This window comes from Borostomias antarcticus (assembly GCF_949987555.1).
Source record: "Borostomias antarcticus genome assembly, chromosome: 1".
NCBI lineage: Eukaryota > Metazoa > Chordata > Actinopteri > Stomiiformes > Stomiidae > Borostomias > Borostomias antarcticus.
Window position 1 is genome coordinate 4,490,360 of NC_140234.1, and position 22,667 is coordinate 4,513,026.

Genomic DNA, 22,667 nt, shown 5'->3' on the forward strand with positions numbered 1-22,667 from the left:
TGATATACGATTACAACAAAAGTAGAATTTAGTAATTTTTTTTGGCATACATCGTTGAATAGGTGAACACTATGACCAATTATGTGAACCAAAATGGGACAGAATGCTTTTTTCACTTCAGTGCGACTTTAATGTATCAGGCTTACATAATTTAAAAAAGTCAACATGTTTTGACCTTGTCAGTCTTCATCAGGACATGTTGTGCGCTCAAACAAATTACCCCTTAAATACTCACTCACTACTGTGAGTTTGGTTAGATTAACATCTAAGTGTGCTTTCAAACCTAAAACTTGAGCCTGTACCTAAACTGAATGTCTCTAGTTGGCTGCATGGACCCAAAGCCCCAGCGCTTGATGTCAATATGCGGGATCTCCTCATCTAGATTCTTTAACTCAAAGTCAAAGTACGTGAGCATGAGGAAAACAAGCTGCTTCAGCTCATTGGTGGCGAAGAAACGACCAGGGCACATGCTGATTCCAGCCCCCCACGGCATGTTGTAGTACTTCAGCTTCTTCCCGCCCTTGTAGAAATCATTTTTCTTGCCCCCGTCTGGTGTGAGGAAACGGTCATATTTGAACGTGAGCGGATCGGGGTGGATGTCTGGGTCCACCTGAACGGCGGTGTAGGGGAAGAGGGCCACCCTGTCGCCTCCCCTGAGGTGGTACTCTTGTCCGTCGGCCATCTTGAGGCTCATGTCCTGGAGCACGGCCCTGGTGAGGACGGGGGCGGCGGTCAAACGCAAGGTCTCCTCCACGGCGCTGTCCATGACAGGCGTCTTCTGCAGCATGTCCCGGGTCAGGTCGATGAGCGGGCCACCACGCCTCACTTCCTGCCCAGCCTCCTTCAGCACGTCCTCCACCTCCGCCCGGACCGCCCTCATGGCGTCGGGGTGCTTCATGAGATAGAGGAGCAGCCAGAAGGCTGACGGCCCCGTGTTACCCTGGGACGCCCACAGAAGCAGGAACATGTCCCTGTCTTGCATGAACTCCTGCATGCCGTGCTCTTCCCTAATCTCCTGCTGATCGCGCACCCAGCCGCTGACGTTGTCTTTGGTGCTGATCTTCTGGACTGACAGCGTGTTCCAGAACAGCCTCTTCAGACGTTCCACCTCCATCTTCTCCGACGGCAGCAGCACCCTGTAGGCCAGCTTGGATCTGTGACGAATGTGAAATAAAAGCCCCCCAGCAGCACTGTGAAAATATCCCCATGTTTCCTTTTCATTCTCTCCAGGAACTTTGCAGTATCCCTGCGAAACTCCAGGACATGGCCCAGCCAAGGAATGGGTCCCTTATCTAAGGGGGGTTCCCCGGGACGCCTCTGACGGAAGGTCCCCAGGAGATAGAGTCCTCCAAGGAGGAAGGCTAGCAGAGCAAGCAGGAATGGCAGCAGAAAGCCCATCGTCCTCTCCTGTGCTACTCGCAGAGCTAATCTGTTCTCCAGCTCATATTCCTTAGTTATTAGTCAAACACTGTGCTCAGGGCTGAAAATTAACACCCGCCACCCGCCAATGGCGGGTAAAATTTCCATTTGGCGACTAAATTTCGGAGGCTATCTGCCACGCTGGTGGTTAAATGTTTGTACCAATAGAGTCATGTAATAAAGTATGCGTGCGATGTCGCCACATCCATGCCATAGACCGGCGTTCTGTTTGTTGTGTGTTGCTCCCCCGCTGCACCAAATAAAGTTTTCAGTCACATGACTGTTGCGGAGCCTCGCGCACTAGGAGACACTGGTGACGCGAGGCTACTCGCGCACAGAAAATCGTTCACATTTACCTCAGAGGACGCGCGCTTCTACAGTCAACACCTACAGTAGATGTGTACCATCCTGTCTCTGGGCTTCCATAGCATACCAAGCCACTGTTTCTCAGAAGGGATGTCTTTGATCGCTTGTCATGTAGTTTATAAACTCTGAAGACGGTACTGGTTCCTCCTTGACTGACTTCACTGGTCATCCAGCCATAGGCGTAGTTTTAGGTATGGACGCTATGGACATGTCCATACCAAAGCCACGGAAACACGAATTGTCCCTACCAAAAATAATACAGAGTGAAAACTGTAGTTTTTATTTACCATTCACAACTTGCGAAAGCAAAACGGTTGGGAATTAAGGCCTGGTTGACAGCTGCGTTCAGCAAGCTATCCAATCAACAATGTACAGTAGCCTACTTCCCCCCCTCCCTCCCTCCCTCCCTCCCTCTGTGACCCAGCGAGGGCCTCGCGAGCTCAGCAGCTCACAGCACATCGAGCATCGACTGTCGGCAACAGCGGGGATTTTGATTAAGCAGAAGTAAGATTGAAGTTATTGAACAATAGGGAATACAATATGTTGACCGACAATTATTTTTCTGTACAGAGTTGTATCAATGATAATAGTTTAGTTTGCGTCCTACTAAATGCCTGTAAACTGTAATGTTAGTGCTGGTGGTGCAGCTAGTCAGAGCTGTACGTATTAGCTATAACGTTAGGTCTCGTAAACGTTTGCTGAGGCAGAGATAAGGTGTTAGGGTTTGAGGCAGGACCCAAAAGCAGACGGCAGGCAAGCAGCTCAGGTTCAAAATAAGGGTTTTAATTTCCAAATAATACCGGGAGGAAACGCAGGGGAAACACGCACTAACATTGACAATGAACCGACAGAGAACAAAGGAAACAGGAGGGCATATATACACTGGGAGAACAATCAAGGAACAATGTACAGGTGTGCAACAAGACATAACGAGACACAGGTGCAGACAATCACCCAGACAAGGACATGGAGGGATTCCAACAAGACACCAACACAAGGACACAGGAACAAGGACACAATGGAAGGGAACGGGGAACGAGGCTGGGACAGGGAAAGGGACCAGGCAGAAGCAGAGGGGGGAACTAAAGGGCCAGGAGCGGAGGGACTTGAGTGACGTGAGACTAGTGAGGGGACAGGTGTCTAGAGCTGGGGCTGGGAGGACACAAACCAACATAGAAGACAAGACAACGAACACAAGACCAAACACACACGGAGGTAGAACAAAACCAAGTGACAAAGTGTACAATAGTCTCTGGGGGTAGTGCAGGGGTAGTCACTGGGAGAGGAGGTGCTCAGGGTCCAGGAAGGTCCAGGGGGCACAGGAGCTCAGGGTCAGGAATCCAGGCCAGGATCAGGGGGTGAGCAGGGCGAACCAGGGGTCCGGGGCAGGGGCGAGGGTCTGGACTGGGAACAGGGGGTGAGCAGGGCGAACCAGGGGTCCGGGGCAGGGGCGAGGGTCTGGACCGGGAACAGGGGGTGAGCAGGGCGAACCAGGGGCCCGGGCAGGGGCGAGGGTCTAGACCGGGAGCAGGGGGTGAGCAGAACAAACCAGGGGGCAGGGGCGAGGGTCTGGACCAGGAGCAAGCAGAGTGGACCAGGGGTCCGGGGCGAACCAGGGGTCCGGGGCGAATCGGGGGTCCGGGGCGAATCGGGGGTCCGGGGCAGAAACGGGGGTCCAGACTGGGAGCAGGGGGTGAGCCGGGGCGGACCCGGCCCGAACCATAACATAAGGTGCTGTAATGTTGTCATAACAGTTGTCTTTAGCTAGTAATAAATCAGTTTTGGTATAACCAAACCAAAGCTCAGGTTTAACTTTACATGATGACAGGCTGTGAATATGTTACAGTATATGTATTTTGTTCATAAACACATAAAGACCATGAGGTGAAGGCTTGGATCATTTATATATCATATTTGTGTAGGGTTAGCTAGTTATGGATAATTCTACACCGTGGAAGTGAATGGAAATGAATATTTGAATTTCTATGAATTGCAATGTTTCTAGGTATCGAATTAAACTACTTTATTTGAAATTTTACTTTGGCCTCTTCCTTAAGCATGTATTCAACATAATACTATTATCTGAATGAAAAGTACTGAAACAGATGTATAATGTGACAAAAAAAGGCAATTTATTATTTTGGCCGGTAAAAAATATACTTGGCCGGCGGATTTTTTCATCTACCAGTCCCCTTGGCAGGTGAGCCAAAAAGTTAATTTTCAAGCCTGACTGTGCTCCTCCCCCTTGCACAACAGATACCCGAGTACTCCAGACACTATGTTCTTTAACAAGTTGTTGTCTTCAAGACCCTGCCATGGCCCTATCTCTAAGCACAGCTGATGCCAACTTTTCTGCACTGAAATCGATACATTTCAGTGCGCAACACCATGAACAATGAAAGACTGACTGATATCGGGGTGCTAAGTGCAGTGTTGCCAGCTCCTCTGTAAGGGAAGTAGCTGTTGGTTCTCCCAAAAGTAGCTAGAAGTAGTAATCAATTAATCTGCATAATATGCCATTCTGAAAGATGCTAAATGGATAGAAAAGGCTGATTAGGCAGTTTACAAACTAACCATTTAGTCCAGGGGCCTATTCAGATTCGGTACCACCTAAAGTGACCAAATAATATCGGTATTTTGTCTTCCTACATGTGTGTAGTTTATATTTTGGTATGATACACGGCCTATCTACTGTAGTAGCTTAATGCTGGACCAAATACATTTTCTCAGCACCCCAGTACCCCACTTACAGTACAATAGGCACTAGCACTAAATGTTAAACATTAACTCCATCCATATGTTAAAAACGTACTTTATGGAACACTCAATGTATTTATTTACGAATATCAATGTTTAATCCAGTGGAATTAGGAGAAATGTGAACAGTACAGTAGCCAAAACACACTTACAGAAGCCCTATGAGGAATGTAACAAACTGGACCCACTGGTCCAAGCAGCAGTGGGAAGAGTTAAGGTTAGATATGATAAGTAATGATCATTAGATAAGCTATAATGTAGAGATAAGCAGTTCCTCATACCTAAAATGTCTTCATATCTAAAATATGTCATGAGACATTCCTAAACCCAAAGGAATGAAGCAGAAGTCAATTAAGGTCACAACAGGTGATCATCAGATTAAAAAGGACATGGAGAGGCAGGTGTTTCCATCTTCAGAAGTGTTCGTTTGAAAGTGAACCCACAGATAGATACAGTATCTCCAACATAATAAAGAGAACAGGTGAATAGAGTTAAAATGATTAATCAGGCCTAGGTCTGTGTTTCAGAAGAACATCTTCACTCTTCATAGTGTTTATAATCTGATAATCTGCATCCTCTGCTTGCAGTTTGAGGTCTCCTAGCTGAGCTCTGTGCAACACCGCCACTATGTGGTTGACCGCTATCATTGCATGTTGATGAAGGTCTTCGGGTGGCCAGTTAAATAGTGTTACAGAAACATGACAATAACTAGAATAGCGCTCAGAGAGCACAGACCTCTGCCTGTGATGCATTTCGTCAGTATGTACAGTTCTTTTTTAGTTTAGCAGTTCTATATGGCCAACTTGAAAATGCATGTTGCAGATGAAATATTGATCACCTTGATGAAGCTGAATCTGTTGTAGTGTGAGACCAAGCTGATCAGGGTGCTGTTCTGGGTTTAAAATGACCCGCCATAGGAATTGAATAGGTAAAATGACCCGCTATAGGAAATGAATGGGTAAGACAATATTATGTTCATCCAGCAGATGGAAAACATCCCCATACACACCCACAGCCACAACTCACCCGGGTTACCCGGGTTCTAGGTCTAAAATGAGCCCCCGTTTTATAGTGTTCAAGGCCAAATTTGACTGATCTGTTTTAACTGCTCTTATATGAACACAAAACTCATAAATCCCCAAATGAATGTGAACCACCTGAAGCATTCAGGTCAATACCATTCTCTTAGTGTACACCACATGCTCCCCCACACGTCCATAGTGTGAAACCACTTGGATACTGAAAGTGTAGAGCCATTACCAGTCAATACAAAGTTATTCTAAGTGATCATCTTTATCCTATTAGTGAAACATCCAGATGAAAATTATTTATTTCAAAACAGCAATACACCCATCCACAAAACACAAAATCAGTGAATGTTTTGATTTGTATGAACATGATGTCAATATGTTGTAGCCTTCCAATTAATCCACTTAAAACCTAGCTAGCTAGCTACATTACAATATATTACAGTCATTTAGCTGACACTTATCCAAAGATACTTACAATAATTGCATTTAAAGTAGTTGCCAGAACTCACAAGTGCATCACCTTTCTAAAACAAGTGACTAAGAGCATAATCTAGTGCTGAAGGCAAAGTGAAGAATAGCAAACTAAAAATAGAATAGGTGCTTGGTACAGTACTACTCCTGGAAGTACTGTACCTCTTGTTGAAGAGGTCTGTTTTGAGCCTGCAGCGAAAGATGGGCTGCGACTCTACTGTCCTGACGTCAGTGGGTAGTTCATTCTACCACTGTGGGGCCTGGACAGAGAAGAGCTGTGACCGCGTCATTTGACTACAGGGGCCTCGCAGTGACGGGGCAACCAGTCCTCCCGAGGTAGCAGAGTGTAGTGGTCAGGCGGGAGTGTAGGGTTTGATCATGGCCTGGAGGTAGGAGGGAGCTGTTCCTTTCATTGCCCAGCAGGCTAGTACCAGAGTTTTAAACTGGATGTAAGCTGCTACAGGGAGTCAGTGTAGAGAACGGAGAAGGGAGGTTGTGTGAAAAAACTTGGGGTGGTTGAAGTCCAGGCACAGAGCAGCTTTCTGGACAAATTCCACGGGTTTAATGGCTAACGCCATGGCCCCAGCAAGGAGGGAGTTGCAGTAATCCAGGCGGGAGATGAGAAGGGCCTGGATCAAGGTTATTATAGTTAACGAAAGCTAACGAAAAAATGAAAACTAGGTGTGATTAACTTTTTTTAACTTTTTGACTGAAATAAAAATAAAAACTAGGCTTTACAAAAAAACTTAAGTGGAGACATTACAAAATAGCATTTTTTCTTCCACTCATCAATTTTTTGTTTTTTCCTCATTCTTCTACTATAAGATGTATATTATCACTATATTAAAGGAGTAGTAAAGGGAAAATGCATGTACCGAGGTGCTCATCTAGGCCCTTGTCATCTCGCGTTTGGACTAGTGCAACTCCCTCCTTGCTGGGGCAGCCCTGCCTCGGCCATTAAACCCCTGGAACTTGTCCAGAAAGCTGCTGCTCGCCTGGTGTTCAACCACCCAAGTTCTTCCACAAACTTCCCTTCTCTGTTCTCTACACTGGCTCCTTGTAGCAGCTTGCATCCAGACTCTGGGACTATCCTATAGGGCAATGAATTAAACAGCTCTCTCCTACCTCCAGGCCATAGTCAAACCCTACACTCCCTCCCAACCACTATGCTGTGTTACCTTGGGGTGAGTGGTTGCCTTCTCACTCCGAGGCTCCAGCGGTCGATGGACAAGGTCACGGCTCTTAACTGTCCTGGCCCTGTAGTGATGTAATGAACTGCCCACTGACATCAGGACAGCAGAGTCGCTGCCCATCTTTTGCCACAGGCTCAAAACTCACTTCTTCAAGAGATACAGTAGTACCACGATCCTCCCTCTTAGGCGCCTATTATATTTTTAGTTTGCTGATCTGCACTTTGCCTTCAGCACGAGACTATGCACTAGTCACTTGTTTTAGAAAGGAGATGCAATTGTGAGTTCTGGCAAGTAGTACATTGGCTTTTCCTACATTAAATGATTTTTTTTTTATAAAAGTGTCAGCTAAGTGAGTGTAATGCAATGTAATATAATCTTTACTTCCCAAATTAAATGCATTTGAACATTAGATCTCTGTGGTTATCCCCCTACTAGTTTTTCTCTTGTTCACTTTCCTGTGAGTTCTTGGTGGCCAATGAGCTGTTTTTGAGCATTGATCTCTTCCTTCAACCTTAATAAACAGACAGAAACTCTCATTACCATCACATCATTTGGCAAGAATTGAGAAGATGCATCCACATTTGCTCCTACCCAAGTATCTCTCTCTCTATGGAGACAAGTGAGCTCTGCAGGATGTTGTTCTGGATGTCTGTGTGTAACAGACTTTCTTTCAGGCCGTCTCTCTCCTCCCTCAGTCTGAATGTCTCCAGGCGCTCTGCCTCTCTCCCCTGTTTTTGATGGACATTGATCTCTTCCTTCAACCTTAATAAACAGACAAACTCTCATTATCATCAAGTCATTTGACAAGAATTGAGAAGGTGCATCCAGGTGCAGGGCCGTCTGGGATATATGAGAGGCCCTGTGCGAAATAGGCATTGCGAGCCCCCCCCCCCAGAGATGGCTCTGTCTACCCCCCGAAACGCCCCCCCCCCCCCCCCCCCCCGACACAGCTCTGAGTCGTGGCAGCGCTAGAAAAATTTACAAAACGAATAATTCCCTTTATTTGACAAACCAATCATTGTCTACATACATGGCACATGTCCTCAGATCAGATGACACGATAACGAAATCGATCATCGACCTTCGGCCTAAGGTGTTCTGATGCCAGGTGTACTTGTGGGCATCCTTGTGTTCGAACATGGTGTTTGTTATGGACAAACCGTGACTAGCACAGAAGTCCAACAACAAAGATAATAAATCTAGTAATTATATTCCGTAAACTGAGGCATGTTTAAATTATTTTATTGTGAGCTCACAAGGTATGTCTGATCTCCAGAGCAGGGATATCAGAGTACAAATGTGTGGTCAGAAAACAATGAGTCTCATACTTCAGCCAAAATGACCTCATCTTAAGACCTCCTCCTCCTTATCTCTCTGGGCTAGTGGAAAGGGCTCTCCCCCTCCCCCAACTTAACATTCTTGAAGCTCACAGACCTGCTCCCACACACCACAAAACACTGATTCTTCTTCCAGGAACACAAGGTGATATTTCCCCCACGCTGCCTAGGGACATTCACAACAGCTCTTTGTCCTGTAACATCTGGGCCCCGACGCCTGGTTTTAGATAGATTGAATCCAGCTTCATCAATTAAAATGAACTCATGACGCAGTGCAGCTGCGCCAAATACCACCAATAGGCCGTTCACACCTCTCATATTGAAATGAATGGAATGCACAAGAACAAGAGCCCTGGATCAGGTCCAAATCCAGCCAGCTTGCTAATAACACCACCAGCTAACATTAACTAGCCAACTTCAGATAGAAATCTAACCAGCTATGGTTGGGTTATGTGTTCTTAACAATGTCCAGTAGGTAGCAACAGAGGTTCACCTAAGCACTACTACTTGTTAATCACCTAGGTAGATATAGCAGTGCAGTGTCAGTTAGTCAGTGATGGCCATGCCCTGTAATGCACTTCTCCAAAGTATATCAGTAAACGTCAGTAAATGGTTACGCCGCTGTCCGACCTTGATTATGTAATATAGTACAAGATATTACAATTACATATCCAGAAAAGGGCGTCAGGTAGTTTCCGGTCCCAGTAGGCGGGCTCTAGACCGGGTCTGAACCATAGACATTATAAAGAACTAGACTGGCCACGCCCCCTTTAGACTCGTCCGACGAGACCGCCATGTTACGCAGGGCATCATTTGGAACATGTTACTGTTGGGCTTCAGAGCTGCTTGTCGTTTTGTTTGGTAAGTGACTAGTGACTCTTATTATATTTTAGTATCAGCCTAAATACAGTTAGACTAGCCTTTTAAGGTTTTATACTCAGGCGTTTGCGGGAAGAGAATGGTAGCCTAATATGGGTATAGGCTCAGTGCACCAGCTCCACTACTTCCTGAAAGTCACTTGGCATCTTTATTTCCTGTCCTATATGATTGGATTAAGTGATTAATCAGGTGTGAGGCAGACCCAGCGCACACCTGATTAATCACTTAATCCAATTATATAGGACAGCCAATAAAGATGCCAAATGACTTTCAGGAAGTAGTGGAGCTGGTGCACAGAGCCTATTGTAATGGTAATTATTTACTTATCTCACAATTAAATTGCATAGCTAACTGGTTAGGATAACAGACTAGTCTAGCTGCCCTAAGCTAACATTACACAGATAACATAATTTATTCCACTCACATCGACTATTAACACAGTTTTATATAATGTAGTATCTTGACTTGTTTTATGCGGGTATATAGAGATAGTGCCTCATATAGCTAATTGTCAAACTTGTATTTTGCGGTTTAACAGAATTTGTTCATATTTAGGTAAAATGTCCAGTTGGACTCAAGGATTAACTGATTACATTGTGGGGGTCAAAGGTCAAGGGTCACTGACATCACAAAAGGTGTTTTCGGCCTGCTGAACATGATATCTCAAGAACGGCTTGACAGAATTTGTACATATTCGGCCAAAATGTCCAGTTGGCAGGGCTTAAAAACGAAATTATTTTTCAATCGGTTCGCTCCGAGCAGAACCAGCATATTTAACGTTTCCGTTCTCGTGTTCCGCCACCAGCGTAGCGTTCCTGAACCGGTTAAGAACGAAAAATAACGTTCCGTTCACCGTTCCGGGGGTGTTAACCTATTAAGACTCTATAGGCCTACAGTATTTCTTGTAAGGTATAATCAACAAGTCTAGGGTTGTGGTGGCCTTATTGCCAACAATATTAGCCTTGGTGATGTGTGCTGTAGTGAAGCCTTGTTGATTATCTTACAAGAAATACGCAACATTAGTCCTATTCCCGTATGCCCTTAATCCACACCGTAAACAATGTGCAGGTCTATCATTAGTCATCAGGATAGCTCATCATCCTTTAAAAAAATATTGCTGCTGCTGCAAGCTATTTTATTCTGTGCCTGTAGGCCTATTGTTTGTTTTTATTTTGTTTTATAATGTTTTGTCATTTATTTATTATGTATTAACTTATGTCTTGCCACCTACCTGTACAGCACTTTGGCTCGACCACAGTCGTTTTTAAATGTGCTCTATAAATCAAATTTGAGTTGAGTTGAGATAGCAAACAAAAATATTCTCTTGTGGCGATACACATTTCAGAGACATCCACCAGACTGCTGCTGCTTGTATGCCTATAAGACAGCAAATATAATTTAGTGCAAAACATTTAATAGGCCTATCTCTTGATCACTAGGCCGATAAAAAGCCCTTGCCTGACTGGAAGTTATAGCCATTAAACGGAGCGCTTCGTTAGGCCTACTCGTGGCCTATTCAGACGGCACTAGGCCTATATGGTATAGGCTACGACTGTATCCACACGCTAATAATCTCTAACCATACCATAAACGTCTAAACTAGGCTATAGTGTGCTTGTAATATCTCAATCTCTTCATTTCGCTAAGAAAGCATTTAAGATCCCGACTGTGAAATAACAGATTTAGGGGCCTAGGCTACATTACAAAAACAGGACAAGATGTAGGCTACAAATGTAATAAATTCAATTTTGCCTATTCAGCCATAAAAGGCTCAGCTTTTTTGTTTATTTTCTTCTTTAAAAAAAAATTTATTTTAAGCTTTATAGGCCTACTACAAAGAACGAAGAAATAACGTTATTAACCGGTTTGAAAGATTTCAAATTAACGTTTCTGTTCTGGAACAATTAAAGACCATTTTGTTTTCGTTCTTGTTTCTGTTCCTCATAAAATACCGTTCGTTTTCGGTTTTCGTTTCCGTTCCTCGAACCGGTTCGGAGCCTTGCCAGTTGGATTTAATTAGATTATTTGGATTAGATTTTGGTATTCAAATGTCAAAGGTCAGGTCAAACAAAAGGCACTTTTGAATACTAACACTAGCTAGCTAATGCTAACGCTAACAATAAAGCTAGCGCCAGCTAGCTAATGCTAGCTATCTAATGCTAATTAGATACAGCTATTCTAGCTGTAATGCTAGCTAGCATTAGTGTCAGCTAGCATTACAGCTAGAATACCAGCAAGCTAGCGTACACAAGCACCATCCACATCAACACAGGGGCCCTCTCTCAAGACCAACTGAATGTTAACTGCAACTTGCATCGTTGGGCGGAGGCATTTAGCCGCTACGTGGTTTTTCTAGTTGATACTGGTTCTACTGAGAATCAGGGTTCCCATGGTCATCAAGACGTTAAGTCAAAATCATGGAAAAGTTGTAATTTGTATTGGTAAAAATTAGTGGGAACCCTGGAGAATACACCAGATACAGAGTAGACCTTAACAGTATACTGGCGGGGGAGGCAGGGGGGCTGCATCTATAATCTCTTGGCAAGTCACAATAAAAAACATTTTTGTCGCAATATAAATATACAAGCATTCCAGCTAATCCCAGTGATAGAAAATGCCACTTATGCACAATTACAGGGACTTTCTCCCAGATGATCTAACATCTACCATTACACAGTGAATCTGTGGGATCATTGACGTCGCATAGTGAGATGCCCTGCACAAGATGGCTGCCACGTCGGACGTGAGTCCATTGGAATTCTACAGCACAATGGCCAGTCTAGTTCTTTATAATGTCTATGGTCTGAACAGTGAAACGCGTCATTGTTCCCGGCTTTCACCGATTGGTTAAGAGCATTGAAAAGACTAGCAGTCACGACCAAAAGTGTATATAAACTGTGGTCGTCATTTGTGTCTCTCTCTACCTTGGAAACTTTTCACAGTTGAACATTGTTTGTCACGCCTGTAAAGATTCCCCATTGCAAAGATTTTTTTATCCATCTGAAGAAAACAAGAGACAAGCTCTTTATTCTTTTTGAGTAAACAAACGTTTCCATCACAACCTACTCACTAGCCTTTCACTGTAGGCTACGACAATCCTCAATTCGGTAAGTTGTATGTTATTTTTTATTTTTGAAAGATTAGAGCGAAGCCGTTTGGGGCTTCGGTTTAGGAAGTGAACTTCGAATGAACAAGGGAGGGTTAGACGACTGTTTTTGAATTTGAGTCCAGGTGAGGGTTACTGTTCTTTTTAATTTGAGTCCAGGAGAGGGTAACTGTTCCTTTTTAATTTGAGTCCAGGGGAGGGTCATATAGCTACACATTTGAATCGAAAACAGAATAGTTTATTCATCTTTTCGGAATTCAGCAAGCTGTTTTGTATGACCATGTTGAGAGGGAAGCGCGTGAAGCGAACATACCGACATGCGGTCTGTTTTCAGTGAATTTCTCTGTTGCTGGTCGTTGCTGCGTGCGTTCACTTCTTTTATTCTCTGGTGATATTAAGTGGAGATCATGGCCGTATATAGACCAGGGCCGTGTTTCCCAGAGGCATCGTTAAGGCATCGTGGCGCTACGTGCTTCTTAAGAACGTCGTTAGGTCCACATCTAGGTGGCGATTCGTTTCCCAGAGCCTTCTTAAGCCAAGGTACACCACAGCCAAGGGATACGTTATGAAGGGCGGTCGGACCCCATCGTAAGCTGTCCCTTGGCGATGCGCTCCGTTCATCCCGTTATAGTTTTAGTTCGATTAGAGCAAAATTACACTTTTAAAAAGGAGAGTTGCAATACAGCACACATCTATCTATCCTACCTGCGCGATTCACATCATTAGTGTACACAAAATACAATTAACTTGAATGATGAAAATAATGTCATGGAGCCTACACAACACATCATGGGAATGTTGTTTTTAAAACTTTTATTGAGCCAAGCAACATATACGGACTATCCATAGCCTAATATAATCCACTCCTCCACTTTGTGAACAACAACAACATTTTCTTATGTAAAGGGATAATTTGATGACATGACTTTTCTGGCTGTCTTTATATATTGTCAGACAGATATCCTGACGAATTGATTAATCCAATGAGGCCATCTAGATGAATAGTCAAATATCCTCACACACGCTCCAGAATATTGTAGAAAGCCTTCCCAGAACAGTGGAGGCTGTTATAGCTGCACAGGGGGGACCAACTCCATATGATGCCTATTCATTTAGAATGGGATGTCATGAAGGTTCCTGTAGGTGTAATGTGTAGGTGGCCCAATACTGTTATCCGTATAGTGTACTTTGCTAACAGATTCACAGTATTTAGTGATGTTTGTTATATTGTGTGCCTTCTTCAAAACCTCTACTGTTGTAATGTAGCAAGAAACAACAAATATACAGGATAAAGGGAACTTGTTTAATATTGGTTGGGAAAAAACATGGGCAGGTTTGTTCTTCAGACTTTTGTCCTGTAACAGGCTGTCTTTTTCCGGGGTGGGGTTGTTAGTCCCATGCCCAACCCCCAACCTGGAGGGCCAGTTGTTGCTTTTCGTCTGGCCTCTACCCTGAACCTGCCCGGCATGGTTGAACCTGCTGGGGGGGTGACCCCCCACCAATATAGCCTTCATGGTCATGGAGGCACACAAGCCTTCCCACCACGACAAGGTAGCAACACGTAGGAAGGATGAGTGGTGTTGTGAGTGTATGTAGTGTGTGCGTGCAGTGTACAGTGGTGTGTGTGCAGTGTGTGTGTAGTGTGTGTGGTGAGTGTGTGGTAAGTGTATGTAGTGTGTGTGGTGAGTGTGTGCAGTATGGGGTATGGGGTAAGTGTATGTAGTGTGTGTGGTGAGTGTGTGCAGTGTGTCTCTGGCATCTGCATCATCTGCAAGGGAGGAAAATTCAATTAGCGACATTGAATGGAATGCATGCAGTGTGGGAATAGACAGATTATACAAAATACACACTTAGCCTACCTGGAGTTGGCAGAATGATGGGCACTGATATGGAGGGCCACACAAACTGTGCCTCCACTAGGGCCTGCTGCCTGTTCTGCAGGTCCAGCCTCTCACGCTGCACAGCCAGCCTCTGCCTCCCCACCTCCAGGAGCTCCTCGCTGCAGTCGCACCTCGCATCCGTGGTGTTCAGCTGCCTCTCGCGGGGGGGGGAGGTCATGGGGGGTGTGGGGGGAGAGCGTGTCGACAGGGTGGAGCGGTCTGACCGTGCTGGGGTCTCCTCTTCAGAGGACTGGGAGGCTTGGGGTGACTCAGCTGAGGGCTGGGAGGCTTGGGGTGATTCAGCTGAGGGCTGGATGTTGGAGGGGCCCTCTCCAGACTCCAAATCGAGGCCACCAGTGATGCCTTGGGAGGCTGTGAGGCCGATGATCGATAGGGCCTTCTCCTCCTCCGGGGTGAGGGAAGGCACGGTGCTCTGCCTCTCGGCGCACCTCAAGGTATACCTTGAGAAGCGTCGCAGCGCGGAGAAGTTCGGCGAATCTGGGAAACGCGGCCTCAGGTGGTGGATTGAATCACTGCTGATTGGGTTAAAGTGGGAACCGTAACAAAACGGTGCACACCGGTTTATAGATTGGCCCAGGTGCAGGCTGTGTCTATATGGTAGGCTATACCAGACTGCCCTCTAGTGGTGCCTACTGTACAGAATAAAATAACGTTATAACTATTATAATATTTGCTATGTGTAAAATAAGTATGAGTAGCCTACAGGTACATTGGAATTCTTGTAATCGCTTGTCCTTACAGTGTCGGTACAAACCAGTACGTAGACGTAAAGGTTCCCAAACTGACAATTTACATTACTATCTGTAATCTATCAGTATCATCCTCATCTACTTACCCCATTGCTTCCCTACTTATCCCATCCGATGACTGTTTGTGTCCATGACATAGTCACTGCAATTAAATAACATGGGTGTGTTATGTACATAGCAAGAATAAATAATCCTGGGGTTGAACTATGACCAAAAAACTAAACTGCTAAATCAATACTCCTTCCATAGTAGCATAACTGTAGTCATGTTCATTTTGAATAAAAAATGGCATGAGTGCATGTATTTATGTAATGAATTTATTGTTTAATAATACTACTACTAGTGGTGGTGTGTGTGTGTGTGTGTGTGTGTGTGTGTGTGTGTGTGTGTGTGTGTGTGTGTGTGTGTGTGTGTGTGGACTGCATTACATTTACATTACATTACAATCATTTAGCAGACACTTTTATCCAAAGCGACTAACAATAATTGCATTTAACGTAGGAAAAGCCAATGTACTACTACTTGCCAGAACTCACAAGTGCATCTTCTCTCTAAAACAAGTGACTAAGAGCATAATCTAGTGCTGAAGGCAAAGTTCAAGAATAGCAATCTAAAGTACAGTGCAATACAATACAATAAAATACAATAAGTGCTTAGGAGGGAGGATTGTTGTAGTACTTCTTGAAGAGATGAGTTTTGAGCCTGCGACGAAAGATGGGCAGCGACTCTGCTGTCCTGACATCAGTGGGCAGTTCATTCCACCACTGCGGGGCCAGGACAGAGAAGAGCCATGACCGTGTCGATCGACCGCAGGGGCCTCGGGAACCAGTCGCCCCGAGGTAGCAGAGCGTAGCGGTCGGGAGGAGGTGTAGGGTTTGACCATGGCCTGGAGGTAGGAGGGGGCTGTTCCTTTCATTGCCCTGTAGGTGAGCGCCAGAGTTTAAAACTGGATGTGAGCCGCTACAGGGAGCCAGTGTAGGGAACGGAGGAGGGAAGTTGTGTGGGAGAACTTGGGGTGGTTGAACACCAGGCGAGCAGCAGCTTTCTGGACAAGTTCCAGAGGTTTAATGGCTGACGCTGGGGCCCCAGCGAGGTGGCAGTTGCAGTAGTCCAGGCGGGAGATGACCAGGGCCTGGATGAGTACCTGCACCGTTTCATCAGTGAGGAAAGGGCGAATCCTCCTGATGTTGTAGAGCATGAATCTGCAGGAGCGTGTGATGGATGTGACATGTGCGGAAGACGACAGTTGGTTATCTAGGGTCACAACCAGATTCCTCGCAGTCCGAGTCGGGGTCACCACTGTGTCTTCAATGGTGATGGCCAGGTACCGGTGCGGGCAGCCCTTCCCCGGAAGGAACAGCAGCTCAGTCTTGTCCAGATTGAGCTTGAGTTGATGTGTCATCATCCACTCCGAGCTATGCGTGTCTCCACTGCCTGGTGGTATAGGCTGGTGAGGAGAGCCAGATAGTATTAATGGGTTTCAAATGTAGTCCTAGAATTGCCATGTTGGGGACCCAACACAGGTGTTTCAAATGAATGAATTAGTTCTACTGCATAGGATTCTATGCAGTCGAGCCAATCGGATAAATTGAAACACCTGCGTTGGTCCCCAATATGGCAGGTCTAGGACTACATTTGAAACCCATGAATAGGCTGGTGAGGAGGACTGCCAGGTGGTATAGGCTGGTGAGGGACTGCCAGGTGGTATAGGCTGGTGAGGAGGACTGCCAGGTGGTATAGACTGAAGGAGGACTGCCAGGTGGTATAGACTGAAGGAGGACTGCCAGGTGGTATAGGCTGGTGAGGGGGACTGCCAGGTGCTATAGGCTGGTGAGAGGGACTGCCAGGTGGTGTAGGCTGGAGAGGAGGGCTTGGTTTGCCTACACCCATCCTGCCAGGCCAAACTGCCCTCTGGGGAGCTGAAGTATGCAGCCAGCTTGTCACAGAGAATGTAGGCATCCCTGGGTCCTCTGTTACACCCAAGTATCTGTTTTGCTCAAGGAAAAGGGACAAAACGATATCAATAGTAAATATTTAGCTTGTTTGGGAGAAAGGTTGTATGTGTCTTAATAAAATCAAGAATAATATTACCAGCATATAGGCTACACTGCTAAAATGTTGTAGGTATATGGCATTATGTGGCATGCTCATTGATACTTGCATATCTTATACATAGCCTTATTTGCCTACTAACATTTGTTAACTATGTTCTTACTGTTGCCAACTTGAAAACAAACACACCAACTGCGGTTGGTGCATATTACTAATCTGTTCACCAAATGTTCTTGTTAGCTACAATGTTTTTTCTACTTGAAAACAGACACTCAAACACTGCGGTTGATGCATAGCCAAACGTTAGTCTACATATTAGCCTACTAACGTCTGTTAACTATGTAGCACTAGCTACGTTATGAGTGCCAGATACAATGTTTTGCCATAAAATGTTGCCTGCTTGAAAACACACTCAAACACTGCGGTTGGTGCATAACACAACGTTACATAGCCTATACTAACGTCTGTTAACTACGTTATGTTACATAACATACATACATAAGGTTTGTTAACTATGTTATCTAGACTAACGTTAGCACAATGTTGCGAGTGCCAGATAGGCTAGCTACAATGTTTTGCCACAATGTTGCCTACTGAAACAGAAACAAAATACAAAATCACTTGTAAGGCTATAGCTTAGCTACTATCACCATTATTTTATTGAAGAAATTATAAGATTAACTTACCCATTGCGAGGTTGTTGGCCATTTGTCATTTACTGATCAATTGGGATTTGTTTTTTTAAAGTGCACTAGAAAATGCGTCGAATGTCGCAGCCTGTGTGCGGGGCTAGCCGGACACAGCGCCGTGCGCCGTCGTACGACATCGTGGCGGATGCGGTCTGCGGGGGGCTTCAGACGACTTTTTGAATTTGAGTCCAGGAGAGGGTTACTGTTCTTTTTAATTTGAGTCCAGGGGAGGGTCATATAGCTACACATTTGAATCAAAAACAGAATAGTTTATTCATCTTTTCTGAATTCTAAAAGCTGTTTTGTATGACCATGTTGAAAGGGAAGCGCATGAAGCGAACATACCGACATGCGGTCTGTTTTCAGTGAATTTCGCTGTTGCTGGTCGTTGCTGCGTGCGTTCACTTCTTTTATTCGCTGGTGACATTAAGTGGAGAGCATGGCCGTATAACGTAATTCATAAGCAAATCTAGAGGCCACCACCTGTGCTGACTCAAAAAAAATTGCTGATTTGACCGGTCTGGTCTTGTACGCATGTGTTTCTGCATTGTGTATTAAATAGCTGGACCACTTCTTGCTGCTGAAGGCTGATTTATTCTGGATAGAATAAACACACACATAGTTATACATTTGCACTGAGGCTGGTCAGGCATCAGATTGACCGCCAGCAACTGAGGTTTACATGTTGCTATACAATTACTGTAATAAAGTCAAGGATGATACACTCTCAAAGTTATTTACTCTTTATTGCATTCTGCACTTCAGACTCCATTACTACGCATTCTGGTGGTTATCTCCTTGCTGAACGTTAGTTCCGGTCCCCCTCTACATTAAGCCCCTCTCCTTATATCACCTGACTGCCTGACTGAATATAACATACAACATGAATCAGAACATTACAACATTCCTCCCCCCATAGTCTACAAAAATCCTTCTTTTATGTGCTGAACAAATTCACTTAAACCTAGTCTGATTCTACGAGGGGATTATTCTGCCCCTGCTACCACTTAGTCCTTGAGATACGTGGGTGCCTGTCTAACTCTCACTGGGTAACAATTTCCCAAAACCCCAATGTCTGGAGGCCCCGGTGCCACTGCATCTGGTGCTGGATTCTCTAGTTCTGCTGGCGGCACCAGTATGCCTGGATCCTCTGCTTCTTGTGGCGGTGCCCATACTACCTTGTGTGCCTGCTTTTCTAGTTCTTGCTCTGCTGTGTCCACAGGAACACTCTCCTCTTAGAGACAGGGGTCAGCCAGGTTGTGATCATAACATGGCCGTATCTGATCCTGATGTCGTCTCACCAGTTTCCCATCCAGTGTTTTCACTCTCCAAGAGACTGGACCGGTCCTCTCTATAAGTTGCCGGAATCCACTTCTGGCCTGAGTATCCCCTCACATAGACTGAATCAGACACTTGTAAATAGCGAGGGACGCACCTGATCTAGCCGAGTCCTGATCCTGCGGTTCATGAGCAGCTCAGCTGGCGTGGCTCCCGTGGTGGTCTGGGGGGTTGATCTGTACTTGAACAGGTACCTGAATAGCTTTGTCTCCAGACTACCTTCCCCCATCTTCTTGAGTCCCTCCTTGACCACCCGCACCGCCCGCTCTGCACAGCCATTTGAGGACGGGTGGTATGGTGCTGTTGTGACATGCTGTATGTCATTCTTTTGTAGGAAGTTCTTGAACTCTGCACTGACCAGACTAGGCCCATTATCACTGACAATCAGGGGTGGCAAAAATGCTTCTCAGTCTCTCGATAGTCATGGATGAAGTAAGTAAGTAAGTTTTATTTATATAGCGCCTTTCACAGCACGAATGCACAAAGCGCTTTACAATACAAATAACACATAAAAAGGGAAGAAAGAGCGACATACAAAATACAATACATACAAAACACAAGGCAATTACGACATACAAAATATATTACAAGGCAGTTACAAAATACAGTACGAGGCAGTTACAGTTACCAGGGGAGGGGAGGGGGGAGGGATTACCATACAGGCAGCCAGCCTCGACATGCAGCCATACAATCGGCGCGGCCAATAACCTGACAGCACTGTACTGTAATGAGAGAGGGGGGGGGGGGGGTGCGAAAGGAGGGGATGGGGTGGGGGAGGGCTGGGGAAGGGGTGGGTGCGTGTGGTGTGGTTTGTGTGTGTGTGTTTCTGAGTGAGTTCAGTCCATGTGTGTGTGTGTGTGTGTATGTGTATGCCGGAAGGCCTCTGGCCGAGGACTCTGACGGAATGTCTTAGCGATAACAGCAGGTTGCTATGGAGACGTCCTCGATCCTCAAGACCAAAAGTCAGCAGGGGGAGGGCAGGGAGGAGGGGGGACGGTGCAGCGCCTCTTTAGCCTGTGAATCTTCAGGGGAGTTTGGGCGAAACGGCCTTGACGGCCGGGTGGGAGCCAAAGTAGATTAGATGTTTGGGTTAGGGAGAAGAACAACAGATTCCAATGGTCATTCCTCTCTGTAACGCTTCTCTTTATCGAGCCTGATCTTCAACTCTGCCACGTCGCCTTGCTCAGTCTGAAGAGCAGATGTCCTGTTATCATTAAGGCAAATAGGTAAATGTCTTCGTTGAGTGCAGGAAGTGTCGGCCAGCTGTGTCGTGTGTGTGTCTCCATTCTCAGCGTCAGTACATCCAGTTTGATGGTTCACCTGGGCCAGTAGACTAAGCAGAGCCTCGACCCAAACAAGGTGTCCTGAATGGTCTCCCAGGGGGGCGGAAAATGAATGGGTAAGACAATATACCCATTGTCTTACCCATTCATTTTCGGCTGTAGCTCAGACAAGGTAAGACAATATACCCATTGTCTTACCCATTCATTTTCGGCCGTAGCTCAGTTAGTAGAGTGGGTCGTTCAATGATCGAAGGGTCAGTGGTTCGAATCCCAGCTCCAACTGTCCACATGTCGAAGTGTCCTTGAGCAAGACGCCTAACCCCAAAATTGCTCCCAATGAGCAGGTTAGCACCTTGCATGGCAGCTACCGCCATTGGTGTGTGAATGTGTCTGTGAATGGGTGAATGAGAGGCCATTGTAAAGCGCTTTGAGTGCCGCTAAGGTGGAAAAGCGCTATATAAGTGCAGTCCATTTACCATTTACCATTTTACCAGGTCCGCCTTGTACAACTGAACTGTCAGCCCAGTGTTCCAGTGTGGTCTACAAGCTATTCAATAAAACCTGGAGAAAATTATCTGTATCTTGTCTTTACACTTACAGCACACATGCTGCACAAATGATAACCTTAATTGTATGACACTTGTTTTGTCAAATGCACAAGGGTATCTCTAACTTGGCTAGACTGTGGATGTGGTGACTAGTCCAGGCCAGTCAGCATGGTATAAGCTGCATACAGGTGAGCGGAAGCTGAAACGCTTTTTCCTTGGCTAGGACCAAGGCAGCTTGCCAGCAGGGTCAGGCCTGTGCTGGGAGGTCAGTACATTAGAACCCCCTAAGCGGGCTGTATGTATCCTAGGTTCTCAAACTTATATTTGTGGTATAGAAAGGTAGAACTTGCTTGGTTGATTATGTAAGTGTGTGTGTGGGGGGTGCTGTTGATTTTCCTCCACACTCCTCTCTCAGCCATATGTTTCCCCTATGTGGATCTGAAAACAGTGATGGGGATTAAATTAGGTTGCTAAGAGAACTGCTAGTCACCAGAAGCATTCAAGAACATAACCCGTGCTTGAATACTAGTGTATGAACAAATCAATACAAGTAGAGCACATCTACTGACAGGCTGGCTGAATGACTAGAAGACTGACTTGGGACCTCCACTGAGGACATCCCAGTCCTGGCTATGGATCAGTAGTGATGCTCCCCTGCCCCTGTAGTCCAGGCATTTTATGACATAACCTTGAACAAATTGCAACAGAAATTATTTCAACTGTTGTAGTGTCATACATATGTTCTTTATAACATATCAGTAAGTCCCCCAAAATCCCAGTGGTGGAAAGTAATGAAAAATGCAGATGGAAGAGCCATATGGGAGGCTTGTCCCTGTCCAGATGGACTTACCACCAGCTCCACAAGAACTTCTTAAGATCATCAGATGCACCTGCAAGACAGACTGCAGCAGCCTGAGGTGCACATGCAAGAAACATGGTCTTGAGTGTTCTGTTGCATGTAGCAGCTGTAAAGGATCAGGGTGTGCAAATTCACATCAGGCGGCATGTGATGATGAAGATGATGATGAATGCAAGTTATTATTATTATTATTATCATCCTGCTCATGTTCTCTTCTCTCCTGAAGTGGACCCTCTAATCGTGTGTGTGTGTGTGTGTGTGTGCGCGCGCACGCGCGTGTGATTTTCTCCCACAGGTATCTGAAGTGGACCCTCTAGCACCTGGCTGCTCTGCTATGGACGGTTCTACGTCTCAGACTGTCCTCTCCAGGGTTCTACTGTTCTCTACAGGGCTGTAGACTGTTCTCCAGGGTTCTACTGTTCTCTACAGGGCTGTAGACTGTTCTCCAGGGTTGTAGACTGTCCTCTCCAGGGTTCTAGACTCTTGAGCTATTTGATTAATACACGTCAGATTTTCTGTTGCAATATTTGTGAGATTCACCCCTTTTCTCTTCACCAAATGCCAATAGAATTAAAAATATATTTCTGTATATACACTGTGATGCATCCTATATAGTTTCTGGTTGATTGGGGACAGTGTTGTGTGGACATCAGACAATAAACATGCATAAACCTTTTTCTTTTACATAG

General features: G+C 45.4%; 1 protein-coding gene across 1 annotated transcript; it reads right to left on the bottom strand.

Annotated features, from left to right (window-relative positions):
- Positions 1-283: 283 nt before the first annotated feature.
- LOC311316082 (7-alpha-hydroxycholest-4-en-3-one 12-alpha-hydroxylase-like) lies at positions 284-1,398 on the bottom strand (the record flags this gene model as incomplete). The annotated part of the gene is made up of 2 exons (XM_084446834.1): positions 284-1,147; positions 1,180-1,398. The coding sequence occupies 2 exons, from the start codon at positions 1,396-1,398 to the stop codon at positions 284-286; spliced, it is 1,083 nt and encodes a 360-aa protein (XP_084302960.1).
- Positions 1,399-22,667: the final 21,269 nt, after the last annotated feature.